Source organism: Leopardus geoffroyi, chromosome D1, assembly GCF_018350155.1.
Source record: "Leopardus geoffroyi isolate Oge1 chromosome D1, O.geoffroyi_Oge1_pat1.0, whole genome shotgun sequence".
Lineage (NCBI taxonomy): Eukaryota > Metazoa > Chordata > Mammalia > Carnivora > Felidae > Leopardus > Leopardus geoffroyi.
In genome coordinates this window covers 105,992,432-106,014,038 of record NC_059329.1, presented here as the reverse complement: position 1 = coordinate 106,014,038, position 21,607 = coordinate 105,992,432, and the positions used below count along the sequence as shown (strand labels likewise).

Here is a 21,607-nt window from a genome sequence, read left to right as displayed (position 1 = left end):
TGCTCTGTCTCTCTCCAAAGTAAATAAACGTTAAAAAAAATTTTTTTTAATAAAAAATAAACAGCACTGGCCCTTGGGCTCAGCTGATCATCACGCTATTTGATGCCCCTTATCTAAAGACTTCTATGACAATATCTCCCTTTGAGATTAAAAGGAATTTACTAGATAAGGCTTTAGATAAGGAGTAAACAATATAATCAATTGAGTCAATATACAAAAGCAGGATACACCTGCCCTCTGGGGTTTTTTTTTTTTTTTTGCTGGTTTTGTGGGTCTAATTTAATTATGGAGACAGGGCTCGGAAGGTCAGAGAAATGCAGGATATGCTCAGTCCCAGAGCCCAGAGCAGCCCGGTGGGAAGAGACTGCTCACAGGTGGCTCTGCCTCCTTACGCTGCGGCCACGGCCACCGATCCAAGAGGAGACCTGGCTTCCACAAAGTGAGATGGTGCCGTGCCAACCGCTGACTGACGCGTGGACGCCCAGGGCTGCGGGCATTTACCTTTAAGTGACCAATGATGAACTTGTGGACGAAGTGGTTCCACGTGGACTTCTTGTAGACTGACAGGTGGCCATAATCGTGTTGCAGCCATCCAGCTTGGGCCTGGGGAGAGAGATGCTTTCACAGTGCCAGCTTTCACCCGTAACCGGCCTCTGTGAGCTGGAGGCGGGGGAGGGGGGGCGGTTGGGGCGGGGGCTGCCGGTGACCGGTGAGGGTGTCACGCTTCACCTGAGAGGTAGCAAGGACAAAGGCCGTGATGACGGTTGGAATCCAGCCGTTGCCAAAGTAAAAGATGGTGAACCAGGCGATGCTCTCCATGGCAATGATGTGGGCCAGGAGGAGGAGGAAGAACAGGTGGTTGCTCTTAAACAGGTTCATGTCCTCAGCGGTCTTCCTCAGGGCCCGGAAGTCCTCCGTGATCTGGGACTGTTGAGCAAGAGCACAGGGAAGGGGTCGGCCACCTGGCTGCTCTGGAGGGGACCGACGTCTTCTGGCCCAGAGCAGCGGTGGCCAGAGAGGCCGATCCACAAGCCTGCGACCCCGGGGAGCCCGGCCGCCGTGCACTGCATCAGCGGCCTCCACGGCACCCGCCTGGGCCTCCGCAGCCCTGGGGACCGCACCGTGTGGCCACAGCCGGTCGAGTAGCGGAAAAAGGACTCGACTCAAAAGCCTGCCTTGCACACACCGTGTTCACAGTGACATTATTCACAAGGCCAAAGGCAGAAGCAACCCAGACCTCCATCAGTGGAGAATGTGGTGCATCCACACAGTGGAATATCACTCAGCCTCAAAAAGGAAGGAGAATCTGGGGCGCCTGGGTGGCGCAGTCGGTTAAGCGTCCGACTTCAGCCAGGTCACGATCTCGCGGTCCGTGAGTTCGAGCCCCGCGTCAGGCTCTGGGCTGATGGCTCAGAGCCTGGAGCCTGTTTCCGATTCTGTGTCTCCCTCTCTCTCTGCCCCTCCCCCGTTCATGCTCTGTCTCTCTCTGTCCCAAAAATAAATAAAGGTTGAAAAAAAAAAATTTAAAAAAGGAAGGAGAATCTGACACTTGCTGCCGCACGGATTAGCCCTGAAGACATCGTGCTCTGTGATATTAAGCCAGACGCCAACGGACAAATATTGTATGATTCCACTCAACTGAGTTACCTGGAGCGGGCATATCACAGACAGAACGTAGAATGGTGTTGACCGCGGCTGGCAGGAGGGAGACCGGGGAGTTCATGTCTAACGGGGACAGTAGCAGTTTGGGGTGGGGAAAAAGTTCTGGATGTGGGTGGTGGTAACGTTTGCATGACAAAGTTTGAATGCACTCAAAGCCACTGAAGAGTGCATCTAAAAACGGTTAAAATGGTAAAGTTGATGCTATGGATATGTATATATTACCATACACACACACACACACACACACACACACACACACAGGCACATGCAAGCTTGCATTTCCCACTCCCCGACACTGCCCTGACTTGTTCTGGGCACTCTGTCGAGTCTTGAGGGGATTGCGGTGGGGGAGACAAAGCAGACAGCTCAAGGAGGCAGGACACCTGATGGGCACTGGGGATGTGGGGCCCCGGAGACCAGGGAGGAGTTGGGGGTGGCTCTGGGGAAACGAACGTGACTGGGAGACAGAAGGGGGCTGGGAGGCAGGGGTAGGGCAGGCAGGGAAGGAGAGAGGGTGCTTTGAAAGGGTAGATGGGGCGGGGCGTGCATGGAGAAAGCCAGGTTTGGGAGCCTGGGTGATAAATGTCGAAGAATCTGCCAATCATTTAAGCAGCAGGGAGAGCAGGGAGACAAGGTGGGGGCCAGAGAAGCAAGGCCAGGAAGGAGGGAGCCCACAGGACACTGTGGAGAGGAAAGAAGCCGCCTGCCTGCGGTGTGGGGAGGGAGAGGGGGGAGGAAGGAGCCCCAGGTCAGCTCCAGGGAGGGGTGAAGACAATCTCCCCGCTCAGACCTCGAGGGAAAGGGGAGAGTAGGGGCAGAGCGGTGGAGATCCAGGGCAGAAGGGAGGTTGACCTTAGGAGGGCACAAGGAATGGCCTGTATTTCCCAGGGAAGGAGAGACAAAATGGTGTGTGTGTGTGGGGGGGGTGGAAGGGGGGTTCAGGGGCTGGACAAGAAGGAAGGACCCTGTGCCAGCCTAGCTCAACTGAGACCCTGGAGGTGAAGAGGTGGGGAATGAATTACTCGAAGGTAGGGGGCCAGCCCAGGCTGGCAGCGAGAGGAGAGGGCTCACTGCAGAGCCTCTGGGTGCTCTCTGACCCCAGATATTGGGCAGTGGCTCTTCTGGACTGACATAAAGCTCCCTTGGCCCACCCCGGCACTCTCTGTCTTGGGGCGAGCACCTCCCCCTCTCCCCACACACCCTCCCTTCCTTTCTTGGTCTGGGCACACTCACATTCTTGCCATGGTCCTGGCCGGGCTCTTCCGGGGCCAGCTCTCCGATCAGCAGAGGCTTCATGAACTTGTGCACAAAATCAAGGTCACGGTGGAAGGCTCGGAAGGCATCCTGGGGAGCAGGAAAGCAGGTGGTGAGCGGGGGCCTCAACCCAGGGAAGGCAGGGCTCACCAGCACCGGCTCTCTGTGTCCCCACTTAGCCATTGATTGAGGCCTCCTGGGACCCGGCCCTAAATGTTCTCTCCAGCCTCATCTTGGTAGATCCCTCTGTGCCCAGCTGCACCGGCGGCATGCCTGGGTCACCACCCTGAGCTCACCAAGGGTGCATGCGGACATTCAGGATGCCGCCGAGTGAGTCAGAAAAATGCGCCCCTCCAGGGAGAGGCACTGTGCGGGCACAGAGCTGGGCAGAGCCCAGGAAGGATGAGATTCTCCGTAGAATCCCTCCAAGGGGTGCCTGGACCACCCACCAGGCTGTGCACCTGGCTAGCCGCCAACAGCACCGGGCTGGAGCCTGCTACGACACAGAAAACGTGCTTAGGAGATCACGTCAAACCAAAAACAATTACAGAACTAGGTAAAAACCATTTCTGAAAAAAAAAAAAAAGTTTTTGTAATTTGAAAAAGTATGAAAATAATTACTGAAATTATGAAAAAAAAAAACCTTGGAGAAGCCTTACACTATTACGTGTTAAGTTTATTTCATTACTTTTCCAACTTCCTCTAACACGGATACATTGCCTTTAAAATAAAAAAATAATATTGTAATATCATATCATCGTATTATTGTAATTCTGATTATAAAGTAATAATAGCATGCCTAATCTGGGCAAATTTAAGGAATGTACAGAAGAATAAAGACAAAAATAAATACCACCCAGACGGTGAGCACCATTGTTAATATTTTCGTTCATTTTCTCCAGGTTTTTTTCTGTTATGTCCATTACTTTTTTTTTATTATTTTTTAATGTTTATTTTTTGAGAGAGAGTCAGAGCACGAGTGGAAAAGAGGCAGAGAGAGAGGGAGACCCAGAATCCGAAGCAGGCTCCAGGCTCTGAGCTGTCAGCACAGAGCCCGACGCGGGGCTTGAGCCCACGAATCATGAGATCATGACCTAAGCCGAAGTTGGACGCTTAACCGACTGAGCCACCCAGGCGCCCCTCGGTTACGTACATTATTATCTAAGCCACCTCATAACAGATGCAGCAGTTCCATTAGAGGTGAGCTGGCATCAGGTCCCCCTCGTGGGCTACAACGTGCTGTCCCAGTGGTCAACAACATTTACCCTGCAGTGAACCAAACTGAGACATTGCAGGGCGGGGGACTAGAATGACGCCATGAGAAATCATCAGAAATGTCACCGTAGTGGAGAAAAAAGTGTGCGTGTGTTGGGAGGTGGGTGTTTCGATTTTTAAAAACCAACAAAAATAAGACAAAAAGATATAAAAACAGAAATGCTTGGGGCGCCTGGGTGGCTCAGTCGGCTGAGCGTCTGACTTCAGCTCAGGTCATGATCTCACGGTCCGTGAGTTCGAGCCTCGTGTCGGGCTCTGTGCCGACAGCTCAGGGCCCGGAGCCTGCTTCAGATTCTGTGTCTCCCTCTCTCTCCGCTCCTCCCCTGCTCACACTCTGTCTCTCTCTCAAAAATAAAGATTAAAGAAATTTTTTTTAATGAAGAAACACTTATTTTTAAAAAGCAAAAACATAAAAACAGCAATGCTTGATTTGAAAGGCTCATATTTGGAGGGGGGGGGCGGGGAGAAAAAAAAAAAAACCTCAGCCGTTTTCCAAGACATTTTGGGAGTTGAATGAGAAAATTTGAATATGGGCCGGACATCTGATCACATTAAGGAGTTATTATTAGTTTTCTTAATAGCAGCAAAAGCATTGTGATTATTCTTAGGGGGAGGTGGTGAAGAATCTAGGGCCGAGGTTGCAAAAGAAAATCGCACGCACATTAAGAGGGGAAATGCAAAAGTGGCAAAACGTTGCGATCTTGGTTGAGGAAATACAGGTATTCACGAAGCAATCGCCAGGCCTCTCCCGCTCCCTCACTGCATCCCTGGCATCAAGTCTTTTTGCCCAGTCTTTATACCATTTGTATCTAGAACAGACTTACAAAGCCACACTTTGTGCAGTTTTGGAGGAAAAAAAAAAAAAAAAAAACGTCCATGCCCCCCTAGCTGAACAGAAAGGGCTCAGATCAAGTATATTTTCAGAGCAGAGATGTGATGCTGGTCTGGGCCCCGGGCAGGAGGGGAGGGGGCCTGGGGGGCCGGCGCTGACCAGCTCCGCCACTCTGGGCCAGCCTCAGCGCCCTCTGAGAAGTGAGGACCTTCCCAGCGCCAAGTTCGAGGCCCCCCCGGGGAAAGGCCGGCCGGGAGCTTTGAAGGCAGGCCCCCCCCCCGGGCATCGGCGGTGCCGTGGAGGCAACGCTGCCCTCCAGTGAGAGCCTACAGAAGCCTCTTCATTGGCCGTCCTCACATCAGACCTCGGCTTTCGAGAAATGACAGGAAGTCCTTGGTGAGGCAGTTTCCTGAGGGCCGGCTGCTCTCTACTCCTCGCTGGGAGGTGAAGCTCGAGTCTACAAGTAGATCCGACAGCTTTCTGAGCAGGCCCGGGGGGACCGCCCACGAACCCACCAAGCTCGTGCCCATGCCGGGGTCTCTGCACGGCTCTTCCTTCTGTCTGGAGCCCTGCTCCCATAGGGTCCCCCGGCTGGCTTTTCCCAACCACCCTCCAGTCCCACCCTTTCTCTGGGCCTCGCCCTGTTTTGCGGTCTTCCTCACAGTTGTCGAATTCACAAGCCATTGTCTGTACTCACTTCCTTCTGGCTGGTCTCTCCCACAAGGATACGCGCTCCACAAGGGAAGGACCCCAACTGTCTGGTTCACTACGAGCAACCCCGGTGCCTAGGAGGGGCTCGCAAGTGAGTGCGAGGGCCCAGGACCCCCCAGCTGTGCTCTCTCTGACCCGCGGAAGCCTTTCGACTCTGCAATCACGTTCAGACTCTTCCTGCTCTGTTTGGTGCAACTTTGCTCGTGCTTCTAAGACCCCAGAACACTTCACCTTCTCCAGCACCCGTGCTGGTGACTGTGGAACCACCCCACACTGACACAGCCACTGAGTCACAGGCTTTGTGTACGTAAGGCAGTCATCTTTACCAAACTCTGAGGCAGGCCCTATTTAATTTTGTTAGGTTTAAAAAAAATTTTTTTTAAGATGTTTATTTCTGAGAGAGAGAGAGGCAGAGCAAGCAGGGGAGGGGCAGAGAGAGAGGGAGACACAGAATCGGAAGCAGGCTCCATCCAGGCTCTGAGCTGTCAGCACAGAGCCCGATGCGGGGCTCGAACTCACGAACCGCGAGATCCTGACCTGAGTCGGTTAAGTCGGACGCTTAACTGACTGACCCAGGCACCCCAGGCAGGTCCTATTTTAGAGACAAGAGGCTGAGGGAGGTGAAACTGCTAGCCCACGGTCACATTCCAGGTGTGCCTACTTCTAGAGTTTTCCAATGTTAGTACACAGGCGTCAATCCAAACGAGCTTTCTCCTCCCTGAGAGTTGAGCACTTTTTTGGGCCTCCCCGCTTCGGAGCGTGGAGTGTCGCGGGCAGGCCTCACGCACTTACAGAAAGTTCTTGGGAGCTGTTCGGTTACAGAAGGGTCTGGCTGGTGTAAGGTGGGTCCCCAGGCAAGGCAAGACAGGGCAATGCAAACGTTGACTTGGAGCCAGAAATCTACCCTAGCCCAACAGGAAGGGAGGCCAAAGGCTTTCCAGGAAGGGCTGGGACAGAGGCAAAGAGAAGGGAGTGGGGACAGGTTGGGAGCAGACTGGAACTGTCCCCAGGAGGGCAGGTGGGCAGGTGTGTGTAGTGGGGGGTGGGGAGGGCAGGCCGCAGGAAGAAGCACCAAAGATTCCCAAATGGAAGACACGCACGCCACATTTCCTGCTTCTGCCACCAACCCAGGGCCAACGCCAGCCAACCTCTGCATGAAGACTCCTTCTCCGGCCCGGCCCCAGGGTCTTCCGACCACACCGACGGTTGGGTGCCCTGATCTGTTTGCGGCTATGTCCCCTTCTCAGCAGAGCAAAGCTAGTCTCCGGTCCGGCTTTGGACATCTGGGGCCTTAACCCGGGACCGGGAAAGTACAGGAGCAGCAAAATCAGGGCATTCCAGGTTTTCCAGGTTGCAGGGACTCTGGAGAACAAGAGGGGTTAAAGAGGGAGAAGCAGAGGAGGGACCCTGAGTTCCCGGCCAGAGACGGGGTCGCTGACTTCCTCTGCACAGCAGAGGCCCTGGGCCAAGGGAAAGGGGGCAGTGGAGGCTGTGGGCAGCCAGAGGGCCCTCAAGGGGAGTGCGCCAGCTGATGTCTGGCCCATGCAACGCCCCCCCCCCCACCCCGGGGGTGGGAAGGGTGCAGTCGCACAGGAAGCAGGTGCCTGCAAAAGGCAAGAGATTCTCACGGATGCTAAGACGTGGGAGGATGCCGAGCTGGGGACGGTACCCTCCCTGAGACCGCAGTCAGCGGGAACGGGACTGCTCGGTCCCGATCCAGCTCTAGGAGGTACAGCTGCCCTCCAGTCACAACCAGAAGACGGATTTCACATGCAGTAAATGCCTCTTCCTTTGGTAAAAACGGGGTCACTTCACACTCCGTTTCCTATTTCCTGAACCCCCTTGCCATGTGTGCTGGGGACATGCACGTGCCCACCTGCGCGCGGGAGGCCAAGGGACACACAGTAAGTACAGTACCGATCCCTCACACTCAGAGCGCGTCCTCAAGTTCAAGGGGTGAACTCACGCACAGCCCATGTGAGCCTGGCAATGACCTCCCATTTCACAGACCTAGAACGCAAAGTGCATAGCAAGTGCCTTGCCGCGGGATTCACAAAGCTGGGATGCGATTCTAGGTCCTCTGCCTCTCAAAACCGTGGCCCCCCTGCCCTATCTACAGGAGGTCAGAGATTTGTTCCATTTTCAGTGTGGTGCCTTTTCAGAACAGCGTAGGAGCAGGTTCACAGATCGAACCAATCCTGACCTCTTCCCGCCTTCCCTCGGTTCTAAGAGGGGACCTATGCAGACAGGGCAGGAGAAGTTGGAGACAAGGCAGGAGCAGGGGACAGAAATGAGGGAGCTGGTGCCTAGAAGGAGGGGGCTTGAGGAAGGAGTGAAGCGAACCCAATAGATGCGGTCACTCTCTGAATTATTCATCTTTTTTTTTTTAAGTGTATTGATTTTGAGAGAGACAGTGAAGGAGACAGAGCACATGCGAGCAGGGGAGGGGCAGAGAGAGAGGGAGACACAGAACTTGAAGCAGGCCCCTTGCTATGAGCACAGAGCGCGACCGACGCGGGGCTCGATCCCGTGAACCACGCGCTCATGACCTGAGCCCAAACCAAGGGCCGGACGCGTCACCAACTGAGCCACCCAGGCGTCCCTGAATTATCCATTTTTGTGCCCAGGGCCCAGCCCAAAGCCGCAGAGACCCTGAATACGTGTGTCAGATGAATCGTAGTTGAAGATGAAAAGCCCCAAGTCAGGAAAGTTCGGAGGGCCAGAGGAAGAAAGAATAGGAAGGGAGGGTGGATGGGAGAAGGGGAGGTGGGAAGATTCAGAAACTCTCGGCTTAGGGCTGAGCCCTGCCACTTGAGCAAAATTTTAAACTTGAGCGAGGTCTTTAAACCCGAGAGCAATGAGAGATACCTGTGGGGCTGAGCTAACATGCGGGCATGTGCCCTGTGAGTTGCAAAAATCAAGTTCAGGCAACGCCAAGTGCTAACTTCTGCAGAAGTGCCAAATGACAACGGTCCTTGGCTCAGTTGTCCTTTCGAGGAACGAAGAGGTGTTCCTGACTTCTGAGGCCTTTCTCCAGGAGCAGGAAAATCCCTTCTTGAGGCCCCGAATGGTCTCAAGAATGGCTTCCTTGACTTCTGACCTCTTGGGAGGATGTTCCTGCCTTGCGATGGGCTCAAAACAGTGCACTGCAGTGCTCCGGGGGGTCGGCGGGGGGGGGGGGGGGGGGGGTGGAGCAGTCCCTGTCTGCTGCCCAGTCCCTCCCCAAGCTTGCATGGCCCAGACACTCTGTCTCTCCCCAAGCTCTGAGGAAGAGGTCCATGCTCTGAGGGGCAAAGCTACCTGCTGAACAGCTTAAAACCAAGGAACTCTTGATTCCTAACCTATTCCTGCCTCTCCGAGTCCTCTTATACACCCTCTGCTTCCCGTGGCCTTTTCCCATCCTGGTCCCAGACAGCAGAGAGAGAGAGAGAGAGAGAGAGAGAGAGAGAGAGAGAGAATCCAGTCTTTCACTCCACTGTTAACTCAATCACACCACCAGTTAGGGCATGCCACTCCATAAAAGCCTCGTCGTAGAAGGAAGTAAGCTTTGGGGGAAAGGGTTGTATATATGCATTGCTACTCCAATAAAAGCTGGCATAGATTCAAACTTCCTTCCTCCCAATTCCTTGTTGCTTTACTTTTTAAAAATTTTATTTTAGAGAGAGAGGGAGAGAGAAAGAGCACAAGCAGGGGAGAGGGGCAGAGAGAGAGAGAGGAGAGAGAGAGAGAGAGAGAGAGAGAGAGAGAGAGAATCTCAAACAGGCTCCACACTCGGCGTGGAGCCCAACTCGGGGCTCGATCCCACGACCCTGGGATTATGACCTGAGCCAAATTCAAGAGTCAGATGCTCAACCAACTGAGCCACCCAGGCGCTGCCACTGCCCCCCCCCCACCCCCGCCGCCTTGTTGCTCACTTTACACAATCTTCATTTTTTTCCAACTTGTCTGATAACGCTTTGTCGGTGGCATTTTCCTAGCGTTTACAGCTTACGAAGTGCTTTGCCACACAATACATTATTTTTCCACATAAGAAAATATGTTGATAGTGGAAAGACCCCAACTCGGAGTCAGGTCTTTTACTTGAGTCGCCCTTACCCAACTTCCCCCAACAGTTTGTGGGAAGGTCCCCAAGCCGTAACGCAGATGGTCTGAAAACCTCATGTCCACTAAGTTATGATTCGCATTACAGCCCCCGGGGCACTGTTCTCCAGCAGGTGAGACCGGATGGGCCCCAAAGCTGTAGGCATCTTTTCCTGTGGGCCCTCCTGGGGATCTCGCATATGCCTGGACCCTGCTCATCAAAGCAGCAAGCCATTAACAACCGGAGATTATAGCTGCCTGGTCTGGCCTCCTTGGCTAGGCCTGTCCCAAGGAGCCTTGAAAGAGGCAGGGAGATCAAAAGTTGCACCGCCAGGGGCCCATACTGCTAGGACAGCAAAAGCCCGGGACGGCAAACGTCCAGCTGCAATGATCTACGTATCCCTCCCATGGCTTCTCCCCTCTTCACCCTGCCCAAGTAGCTTTCAGCTCATTGCCACCAAGAGAGGCTTTCTCCCTCCTTGACTCTCTCTTCGCTTCCCTCTCTCCCATCTGCGTCCACTGGGCTCCAGCTGCACCTTAAAGAAATGCAAGCATTTCAGACTGGGGGGCGGGGGTGTGAGGGGAGGGGGCTGGGAGGTGCCCCAGGGGCAGAGCCACACCTTTGGTGTGGGTAAGATGGGCAGCTGTGGCTCCTGCCCAGGCCCCATCGTCCCAATACCTTTCGGTGTGCAGATGAGGAAAGGGCATTCCTGGCAGGATTTAGAAACAGAGGACCATTGAGTAGTTGAGGAGCCCGCGAGTAACCTTGGTGCAGCTGGGACCTGTAGCCAAGCCAGCCTCGTGCTGCTGAATCCACGCAGCTCAAGGCCCCTCTCGACCTGGGCTTTGCAAACGCTCCTTCCAGTTCCCCACCCGGGGGCCCAAGAACCGACCCCCCGGTGGTCCTTGAGGGCTTGGGAACAGGAGGTCCCGGGCGGTCCCTTCGTGGCAGCCACTGTGGACCTTCTTAGACAAGGATTCCAGCAGGAGCAAGCCAGGCCTGGACGAGCTTTTTCCTTCCCCGCCCCCTTGTCTGGCTGGAGAGTGAGGGACGCGCGCTGAGTCCCACAACTGGCCCCTCTCCCGCTCGGTTCCGCGGTGCCCCTGAGCCGCCATCTTCCACGCTGGGGGTGCCACCCCCCCTAAAGCCCGATTGCCCCCCTTGGAGAGTCCCTAGCTCCGTGTGAACCCGGGGGAAGGAGCGGACGCGTGGGTCCCAGCGCGCGCAGTAGACTCCGCACGCTTCTCCACCGCCCGGATCTCCACGGCGGCGCTGCCTCGCGCGCTGCAAAATCCGACCCCCATAGCCGGGTGGCCCGGGCCGTCCTAAAGGATGAGGACTGGGGGGCGGAGGGCGAGCGCAGGAGGCACACTTTTCCTTTCCTCCCCGACGCCCCAGGCTCCATTCAGCGCTGGAGGTCTCGTCTGCAGCCCTGGGACTCCTGGCTCCCGACTCCCGCCTGCAGCAGAGAAAGGTGGCGGGGGAGCCCCCAGGGCCTTACCGTCGCATCTTCCCCCGCGTAGTGCCCGATGACCCGCTGGCCCCCCGGGTGCCGGCTGGACCATTTGGTGATGTTGTAGACCTTGCGGTCGATGACGAGCCACTTGTCCGTGCGCAGGTTGTGCTTCTGAATCTCCTCCCAGCTGAAGGTGGGCATCGGCGCCTCGCGCTCGGTGGCCCCCCCGCCCTGGTTCCCCCCTTTCCCCATGCTGCCTGCCGCCCGGGACGCCCCGTGCACTGCGGCCTCCTACGCCGGCGGCCCGAGTGTGCGGCCCGGGCCCTGCTCGGTTTCGGCTTTTGTCTTCTCCTACTCCTCCTCCCGCCGCGCCCCCTCCCCCTCGGCCTCCTCGCCCGCGCTCGGGAGTATCCCTGCCTTCCCTCCCGAGTCTCTCCGGCTTCCCAGGGCCCTCAATCGGTCCCTTCCCTCCGCCCCTCCCTCCGCCCGCCAGCCCGCGGTGGACTTTCGCCTCCAGCAAAAACTCCCGGGGAGCTCGGTACCCCGATGCCTCCTCCGCCCCGCCCCTCCGGCTCCCCCCGCCCGCGGCTCCGCATCCTCCCGCGTTCTCCGCCGCCCGGGTTTCCACAGTGATCAGCAGAGCGCTTGCACCAATCCGGGCGCGTCGCCCCGCCTGCCATTGGCCCAGGAGGATCTTTCGAAGGCCAGCGGGCTGGAGCGGCGGTTCCCGGCTCCCCCCGCCCGCCCGCCCGCCCGCTCGCGCGGAGTGGAGCCCTGCGGCGAGGCCGCTACGTGTCCTCCCTCCCTCCACCAGCTCCTCTCCCCCCGCCGCCCCCCCCCCCCCACTCCAGCCCCGGGGCGCCGGAGGAGATCCCAGACGAGCCGCGCGGCGGCGCGGGGGTGGCTGCAGGGTCCCGCGCGCCCCCGGGCGCGCGCCCCGCTCCGGGGCTTTGCACCTGATGCCGGCCCACTCCCGCAGCGGCTGGGCCAGGTTACGCCCTTCCCCCCGCGCGCTGGAATCGGGACTCCGGTGTCTCCCGCCTTCCACGCTGGCGCCGGCCTGCAGCCTCCCTGGAGCCGGCCTCGGCGTCGCCCAGGGCTCGGAACCCTGGTAATGCGGAGATCTCAGAAAAGAATTGCGGGACCTCCTCCCTGCCTCTTTGTGCGAGGCGCCCGTGGTGGTGGCGGGGGAGCGAGGGGCGCGACGGTGATCCGGACGGTCGTGGCCCTGGACTCTGGAAGCGCACGGTCTTTGGGAGACGGAACCGGCGTGCGGTACAGGACCACACACGACTCACACTGGACAGTAGTGTTGCATACAGACTCCAGGAATGAAGATAGAGGCATCTAAAGGCTAGGTGGGGAGGCAGGCCCCCAGACTCCAGCTGGATCGGCGTCCAGAGCGAAAGGTCTCTCCTGGAGCCCTGGATCCTGAAGGTGGACTGAGGACAAGTGGGATGTCAGGAAAACCGGGGGTGGGGTTGAGGACAGCCTTGGGAATCAGGAGTAAATGAGGGGCCCTCATATTTCAATGGGATGATTTCTAGGTCCCTGAGCGCTGGCACGCTCTCCTGATTAGGGTGTCTCACCCCCAACCCTGCGAGGTGAACATGTAGCAAAACGGACTCCATCTGGAATTCACTTTGCCCTGGACACTTCTCCCTCGCTTGTTAATCCACACTAGACCTGTCTGGCACTGTGAGCCCTTGGGACATCTGTTGACCTGAGGGTTTTGATAGGAGTACTGAATTAAGACAGAACACATCGCACAAAATAACGAACATTCTTGCCTGTCACTCCATAAGCACACGATAAGCTTCTAATAATGAATCGTTTAAAGTTTCTGAGGGAGGGGCGCCTGGGTGGTTCAGTCGGTCAAGCAGGTTAAGCATTGGACTTCAGCTCAGGTCATGATCTCAGGGTTCATGGCTTCGAGCCCTGCATCGAACTCTGTGCTGATAGCTCAGAGCCTGGGGCCTGCTTCGGATTCTGTGTCTCCCTCTCCCTCTGCCTCTCCCCCTGCCTCTCCCCGGCTCATGCTCTGTCTTTCTCTCTCTCTCTCTCTCTCAAAAAGAAATTAAAGTTTCTTAGGGAAATTGAAGAAGCTGGGCTATGTTGTTGTTGTTGTTTTTTTAATGTTTATTTATCTTGAGAGAGAGAGAGCATGAGCAGGGGAGGGGCAGAGAAAGAGGGAGACACAGAATCCAAAGCAGACTCCAGGCTCCGTGCTAACAGCACATGCAGGGCTCAAACCCACAAACCTGAGAGATCACGATCCAAGCCGAAGTGGGATGTTTGACTGAGCCACCCAGGTGTCCCCAACCTGGCCTATGTTAAAGACTTCTGATTGACTGCTTAAGCGCCGGTGGCAACTGTAGCTCGTTTCTTCTTTTCTGCTTCCCACCCCGTCGAAAAACTCCTGATGGCACTGGGGTAGGAAGATGGCCTTTCGGGACGTTCGTTCATCATTTTCTCCGTTAGCTGGTATTCTTCAATAAAGTTGCTTTTCTTGCCTTAACACCTTGTCTCTCGACTTACTGGCCCGTTGCAAGACAAACAGATGGGGCACGGGGTCCATGACAAACAGGACCCATCTTGTTACAGCTAATACGGTGTGGAGAGACTGAGGTTTAAGAAAGATGAAATGCTTGGGGCGCCTGGGTGGCGCAGTCGGTTGAGCGTCCGACTTCAGCCAGGTCACGATCTCGTGGTCCGTGAGTTCGAGCCCCGCGTCAGGCTCTGGGCTGATGGCTCGGAGCCTGGAGCCTGTTTCCGATTCTGTGTCTCCCTCTCTCTCTGCCCCTCCCCCCGTTCATGCTCTGTCTCTCTCTGTCCCAAAAATAAATAAACGTTGAAAAAAAAAATTAAAAAAAAAAAAAAAAAAGAAAGATGAAATGCTTACAGCTAGCAAGTGACACAACCGGGCGCCTTCCGGACATCACCCTGCCTCTCTCTAATGAGGTCAGTGGAAAGGAGCCATTGCAGAAACTTTGCTGGAGAGCAAGCCGATGCAGGGTGGGGGTCGCGGGGTAGGAAGATCACTCTAGCCAGCAGGTGGGGGGCGGGGTAGTGGAGGCCACACAGGGTCCCCTCCGGGCCATGGCCACAGTGCTCAGCCTCCTCTGTGTCCCTGCTGGTATCAGTCCTGGGCGTCCTTCATGCATGTCATAAGCCCCGACAGGAAGAGAATGAAGCCTCTCCGGCTTTAAAGAGTGGCAACAGACATCCACAACCAAAAAGCCTGGCTCACAGGATAAGAGAGGATGACGCAGGCACTCAGGGAGAGTACACAGGCTTTCATGTCCGTTAAAGGTGCACTGAAACAGCAAGCAAGGCTGTGATTTTTTTTCCAAAGGGGGATTAACACAATACATCGATAACCGTAATGAAAAATTTTTTTAAAGGTCATGGGGCTCAGAAGAAGGAGTGATCGATCATCTGAAAGGGAGAGCCGGGAATTATCTCGGGGAGGAGCCTCGAAGGCTGAGAACAGGGCCGCAAGAGAAGCCACCAAGGTCTAAAAGGCAGTGAGCCCAGCTGAGGATGGGCGCGAAGCGGGGAGGCCAGCCAGGGGGTGGGGCGGAGGGGAGCACTCCAGGAGAGAGTGGAGGAGGGGCTGAAGTGAGAGGGAACTTTAGAAGGCTGGAGCCCATGGCCGATGCTGCCTTGCCCCCCATCTGCCCTTCTCCTGCTCTGTTATTTATTGCTGTCGCTACTCGAAGGAGCTGGTGAGTCTGCTCCTTTAGAGAAAACCTCACAGTACCCAGCTGACCCCAGAGTCACTCAGGAAAAGGGGTGATCTCAGAGCCGGTCTCGCGGTTCCCATGGTTTCCCCCTGCCCCACAGAATCCCTCCTCCCGAGCACTGCAGCATCCCTGGGGATCTTGCCAGGACCTCATCGTGATCATTGCACTTTATCAGAAACAAAAGAGAAGAGCCTGGGTGGCTTGGAGCCCAGGTCCTCCCCACCAGCCAACTGGGTGAAAGGCTGGGCAGAGTGGGGTGGGGGTGGGGGCTAGGAGACAGGGCCTGGGGGCTGGAGCCTGTACAGCCAGACCCCACCGAACAGCTGAGGGGGCCTTTTGGTCTGTGCTCACAGGGGTTCTCTGATGTCTGCTGGCGGACGGATGGGGTCACCCAACGCCCTGCAGGGAACAGCCCTGGGGGTGAGGAGAGGGAATAGGGTTCTGACACAGAGTCCCTCTCCCCACTCCACCCCCCACCCCCAGACCGTGAGCAGAGGACCAGTGGCCGAAGCTGCATGCTCCTTCTGGCCCCTTCTGGCTCCTCCTTTCCTTGGTTGACAAAGATGGCCAAGGCACCACTAATCTTTAAGAGATCTTTGCCGACGAGGACATGGGCACTCAGGGTGATGACAGGTCTGGCCCCTCGACCAGCAGATAGTAGACTGGGTCCTAGAATGCCAACCCCGGATCCTGCTCCCATGAAACCTTCTAGAACGCTCTCTGAAAGGTCACCAGCCAGTCCAATCACCCTTCTCAGACCTTTCAGAAGCTTCTGGCAGGCTGGCCTCCTTTCCTCTTGCCAGGCCCTGCTCCCTTGGTTCTATGACAATACACTATCCAATTCTACTGATGGACCACCCTCCCCCCGCCTTTTTTTTAATGTTTATTTTTGAGGGAGAGCACACAAGCAGGGGAGGAGCAGAGGGAGAGGGAGAGGGAGAGAATCCGAAGCAGGCTTCGTACTGTCAGCACAGAGTCCGACACGGGGCTCGAACCCACGAACTGTGAGATCATGACTCGAGCCGAAGTCAGATGCTTAACCGACTGAGCCACCCAGGCGCCCCAAGGACCACCCCTTTTTTGGTCTCAATTTCTGTCTCTTCCTCCTCCTGCCCCCTAAATGTTGTTGGCCCTTGGCTCACTCAATATTTTCTCCTACAGGGGCCAAATTTGGGATGTGACCACACGAGGGATGATTCTGGGTCTCAAATCGACACCCACTTAACTTCCTACACAGGCAAAGCCGAAAGTCCCAGTAGCCCGGCAGACTCACCATAACCTCCTGAGTCAAGAAATCGGTCTTAGCAGATGTGTCGCTTGGATCCAGCCAGGTCTCATCTTCACTGCTTTTTTTTTTTTTTTTTTTTTTTTAATTTTTTTTAACGTTTATTCATTTTGTGAGAGACAGAGAGTGAGCAGTGGGGGAGGAGAGAGAGAGAGAGAGAGAGAGAGATACAGAACCCGAAGCAGGCTCCGGGCTCCGAGCTGTCAGCACACAGCCCAACGCGGGGCTCGAACCCACGAACTGCGAGATCGTGACCTGAGCTGAAGTCAGACACTCAACCGACTGAGCCCCCCCAAGGTGCCCTCAAAATACATAAACTTAAAAAAAAAAAAAAAAAAAAGCTCTTGAAGACATGGGCTTTGTCTGTAGCTCCAACCCAAATGGCTAAAAAAAAAGTCTAAGAGAGGATCCTGGGAGGATATTCCCTTCTTTTTGTGCAAATCACGGTAGCAATGTCCCCTGTGGTTCTGATCACAAAGCCAAGTAATGACTAAGGAGACGAGTGTTGTTAGTACAGAAGGGTGCCCCTCATTAGCCAGCGGCGTGGAAGGAGAAATGGTGGGGGTAAGCTGAGGGAGGTCAGACTTGTTCCCGAAGTCCTCGAATGCCAAAATAAGCAATGCCACAAGGATATCTATAAAAAGATGGCTTACTTTACGCAGTGGGAAACCAGGGTAAGAATGAATGGGTGATGCCCGCTCTAGAACCCAGGCTGGGAGGCGGGTGTCGACCTCATCTCCAAATCTCACATCAATTAAGATCCTCGTGCACTTTTACACTGTGTCCCTCGGTGTCTCTGTCAGGGAAAGACAGTGGCCTGATGGGCCTCGAGCCAGACCCCGGAGACTTACTGATATGACAGGGCCCGGATTCCAGTCCCGGCTCCGGCCCCTACAATAGCTGTCAGGATTATAAGGATACAAATCAGACAACTACAACAAAACCTGAAAACCACTGGGCCGTTTGCTCAAGTAATATACTGAACACAAGGGATTTATTCTCACGATTGTTGTTATCCTCTCAGAAGGACCAGGTTTTGGGTGCCACTGTTTGTGTCTCTGGCTACCAGTGCTGATAATTAACATTTCTCGAGCATTTACTATGCACTCAACACTGTGTTAACTCCTTTATATCCCTTATCTCTTTTAATTTTCATAACAACCCTATGAGCACTGCTGGAGACACTAAGGCTCAGAGAGGCTAAGTAGCTTGTTCAGGGTCCCCCAGCTCATAAGCAGAGATGGAATTTGTCCGGCTCTGTGGCCCTTGCCCTCTCCACCCAATCACACGGCCTCGATGAGAGTAGGTGTCCAGATGGCAGAGGGTAAAACCTAAAACCATCGACTCATTCATGCAACAGCTCAAGAAATTCTTGAGCGCCCACTCATGCCCAGGCTCAGAGCGGACAAGGCAAGCAACGTCAGGGAGTCAAGAAGTCCTCCGCCAGAAGGAGAAACGGCGCTGGAGACCTTAGGATCTGCTTCCGAGTTAGTAAGTTCAAGTGCATTTGCTCAATTCATAATGTCATACGATTTAAGCGCTGAAAGGACCTCATTTTACCAACGAGACGGCTAAGGCCCAGAAAGGACAAAAGGCTCGACCACGGCCAGGGAGCAAATCAGTGGCCCAACAAGGACTAGAAGTTCTGGCTTTCTGACTCAAAGGTCAGTGCCTTTTGGGTATGACCTCATTATTGGTAACGGCCAAGACATACACATGTGGCAAGTCCCGATTCCCCCCCCCACAAATCAGACACATGCCTTTGAGCATGATGCTTATGGAATGTAAGAGCTCTGAAGAGTGTCTGAACCTGGACCCCAAAGGCTCTTTCTGTCCTCACCTGTTGCTGCCTCTCGGTTCTGTCTCCTCACCTGGCAGAGATCTAGGGTCAAAGGCACCAATCAGTTTGGCGTGGGGAATTTGTGGGGCCTCAGCAGACTGGTCTCCAGTCCCCATCCCCAGCCTCTGACTCACTGTGCCTCTTATGCCAGCACACAAACATCAGGTGATTTTAAGGAGGGAGCATGCAGAGAAGGGGGTGTAACTCTACCGTCTCCATTTTACAGTTGAAGAAATTGAAGCTCAGTGAGGTTAAGTGACCAGAATATTTGGGATTCGACTGCCAGGGCTAATCCCAAAGTACAAATGCTTTCCAAATCCGCATTACTTCAGGCAGCACGTTTAACCCCTTTGATCCTCGGTTTTCCCCAAAAAAGATACACACATACCCCGCTGCCCTCAAAAGGCTGTTGTGACAATCACTGGATGTGATGGATAGAAAAGCACGTTGGGGGCGCCTGGGGGGGTTCAGTCGGTTAAGCGGCTGGATTTCGGCTCGGGTCACGATCCCACGGCTCTCGAGTTTGAGCCCCGAGTGGAGCTCCACACGGATAGCGGCAGAGCCTGCTTGGGATGCTCTGTCTCCCCTCTCTCTTTGCCCCTCCCCCACGCGCGTGCGCGCGCGCTCTCTCTCGCTCTCTCTCGCTCAAAATAAATAAATAAACTTAAAAAAAAAAGCGCTTTGAAATTGCTATAGATATGGGTGAACCAAGGCAGGTGCACATCTATATAGATAGAGATAAAGCCTCCTTATACCAGGGGGCCTTCAGGAGGCAGCAGAGGTGGGGAGAAATGCTGCCACCATGCTTCAGTGGCTCCCCACCCACGTTCACTGTCAGGCAGGACGGACGTCCTGGGACATCAGCTTGTGCATGACCCACCTGGATAGGCTCAGGACGGGCGAGGGAGCACACGGCCAGGAAAGGCAGCTGAGGGGGGTGCCTACGAGCAGAGCTGAAACACGGGAAGAGTGCAGCCACGAGAGCTCAGGCAGAGCCCCGTTTGGGGTCCGTGGCCCCAGGTGGAGGCCAAGGTGGGACAAGGTCACGGGGATGCCGTCACGTGGCGGGGAGGGGAGCCTCGCCACGGTCTGTTCTCATCTTCGAGACCGAGAAGCTGAGGCCCAGAGATCGGCTTGTCCAAAATCAACCAGCGGTTAGGAAATCTGCGGGGTTCCTGTTTCTAATAAGGGTCGCCGGAGCACCAGGTTCCACGCTCAGTGAAATTCACTGAAAATCATGGGCAAAATGTGTGAGGCGTCACTAAAATGCAGCAGCCACTGATTGGCTCCGCTGGCCAAAGGCAGGTCAATCCGTGGATGACCTGGGCTGATGGTGCAGCGTCTCTCACGCTGAGTCACGACCACGGGGAGGTGACACCCTACCCTGGCGTCACCTTTTGATGTCCCCAGCCTCTCTATCTGGAGGCCAAGTAAGGCAGGGGACAACCAGACGGCCGGCGTGCTGTAGTAAGAACACTAAATGGGGGCAGAATAGACCCAGGTTCATTGCCCCCACTTTGCCCCTCTCGGCTCTCTCTCTCCTTTGTTATCAAGAAGACGGTTTTGAGTAGATAATCTCTGAATTCTCTCTAAATCATAGAACCTGGGATTCCGCTTTCTCCGCGAGCAGTGAGTTGCTTCAAGTTCAAGGGCCCACATCCCCTTGTCGCAAGGTAGCTGAGCAGTGGGGACAGTATGAGCAGGGGCCGGCCCGTCGCTGGAGCTGGCTGCTGGGTGGGACCTCTGCCAGGTTTCTGAGTCAGCTGGGAGCCCTGTCTGGACAGGTTCCGGCCGACTGGCCCACACTCTGGGCCTATGTGCCCCTAGCAGAGGTCGACCCTGGAGCAACAGTGGTGGCCGGTCCCACCTCTCCTCACCTCCTGCCCTGGGCCACGACACTGCTTGTGGCTCGGGAAAAGGCTTCCTCATCCTTGTTCCTGCTGCTCGAAGCTGCCAATTTCAGGCCTACATCCTCTCCTGCCCTGGAAGAGATCCCACGTCAGCCGGTTCAGCTCTCCCTCTAATTGCCCCTAGAGAGAACTTTCTCTTCCCCCTCCCAGGCACTGCCCGAGTTTAGCCATCGTTGTCTTTCTGCTGGGGTTCTGCAGCTCCTACCGGACCTGAGGACTCGGGTTTTGAGTCGCCTCCACCGTGGCCGGTGGGGTGTCCTGCCTTGTGGCCCCGTCACCGAGCTGAGAAGCCAGGTCCTCCCCAGAATGAAAAGCGTGGAGGCAGTGGAAAGCCACGCCTTTGGGCTAGAAGGGCCACCGTTCACTTTCCTGCTCGGCCTCTCAGTTGCTTGCTGCATGCCCTTGGACATGTCATTTCTTTTCTCTTTTCTCTTTTTTTTTTTTTTTTTTCATTTATAGGCACGGTGATGGCTTTTATAATGTGTCACCTTAGCTAAGCCGAACTGCATTTCTCAGCCCTCCCTTCTCTCTAGGGTCCTGGGTTAGCACTGGCCACAGGGGAGATGTGTGCAAGATTTGGAAGGTCCAAGTAAAAATGCAGCTGTTCTGTTCCACTCCGAAGGCGAAGGAGGGCAGTCCCACCGGCACGGGAGCTCTGGCCCCTCATTCCCTATGGTTCACAGAGGTTCTCCTGCTCTGATCGAACCCTGCCAGATACTCTGGGACAGACACCCTCCCCGGCACTGGAGACAGGGAAATAAACAAACCATCCTCCTTCTGGCTCTTAGATTTCCCGTCTGTACAAGGGGGAGGAAGGGTAATGAAATGAAGAGAGAGTCCCAACTTCTCTGTCAAATGTCTGCCCGGACAGGCCCCCAGTGGAAGGCACACCGAACCACCTATTTGTTGCAAACCCTACGGGTTTAGGGACCCCTGCCCCTGGGATGCGCTTAGTGAGTCGAGGCGCCCCACCGGAAGCCAGGCTTTGGTGACCTTGAGGTATGTCTGCTCAGGGCTGAAAACAGAGACCTTTGGGCTCTGTTGGCCCAGCCAAACAGCCACGTTATTTTTCTTTAATCCTTAGGTCAAAGACCTTCCACGCCGTGTGTGGGAGGCAGGAGGAACGCAGCCTCTGTACCTTCCTTGTCAAACTACTGGTGGCGAAGGACCAGCTTTAAAAACAAAATGAAACAAAACAAAAAACTCCCATTCATCACAGATCGACACTTTCATAAAATACAATAAAAAGGAATCATTAGGGGCGCCTGGGTGGCGCAGTCGGTTAAGCGTCCGACTTCAGCCAGGTCACGATCTCACCGTCGGTGAGTTGGAGCCCCACGTCGGGCTCTGGGCTGATGGCTCAGAGCCTGGAGCCTGTTTCCGATTCTGTGTCTCCCTCTCTCTCTGCCCCTCCCCCGTTCATGCTCTGTCTCTCTCTGTTCCAAAAATAAACGTTGAAAAAAAAAATTAAAAAAAAAAAAAATTAAAAGGAATCGTTAGAAAAATTAAAGCACAAAAAAACTAACATAATAACCAAGGCCAGATTTTTTTATTC

At 55.1% G+C, this 21,607-nt stretch overlaps 1 protein-coding gene across 2 annotated transcripts in view; it reads right to left on the bottom strand.

Moving 5' to 3' along the window:
• FADS2 (fatty acid desaturase 2) overlaps nt 1-11,897 on the bottom strand; it is a 33,831-nt gene extending 21,934 nt beyond the window's left edge. For both annotated transcript variants that reach the window (XM_045485513.1, XM_045485514.1), the window contains exons 1-4: nt 11,317-11,897; nt 2,896-3,006; nt 730-927; nt 502-603 (exon numbers count right to left, since the gene is read on the bottom strand). In XM_045485513.1, coding sequence (XP_045341469.1) covers nt 502-603; nt 730-927; nt 2,896-3,006; nt 11,317-11,523 — 618 coding nt within the window. In that variant the 5' untranslated portion in view covers nt 11,524-11,897. The remainder of the gene's footprint in view (nt 1-501; nt 604-729; nt 928-2,895; nt 3,007-11,316) is intronic.
• Nucleotides 11,898-21,607: the final 9,710 nt, after the last annotated feature.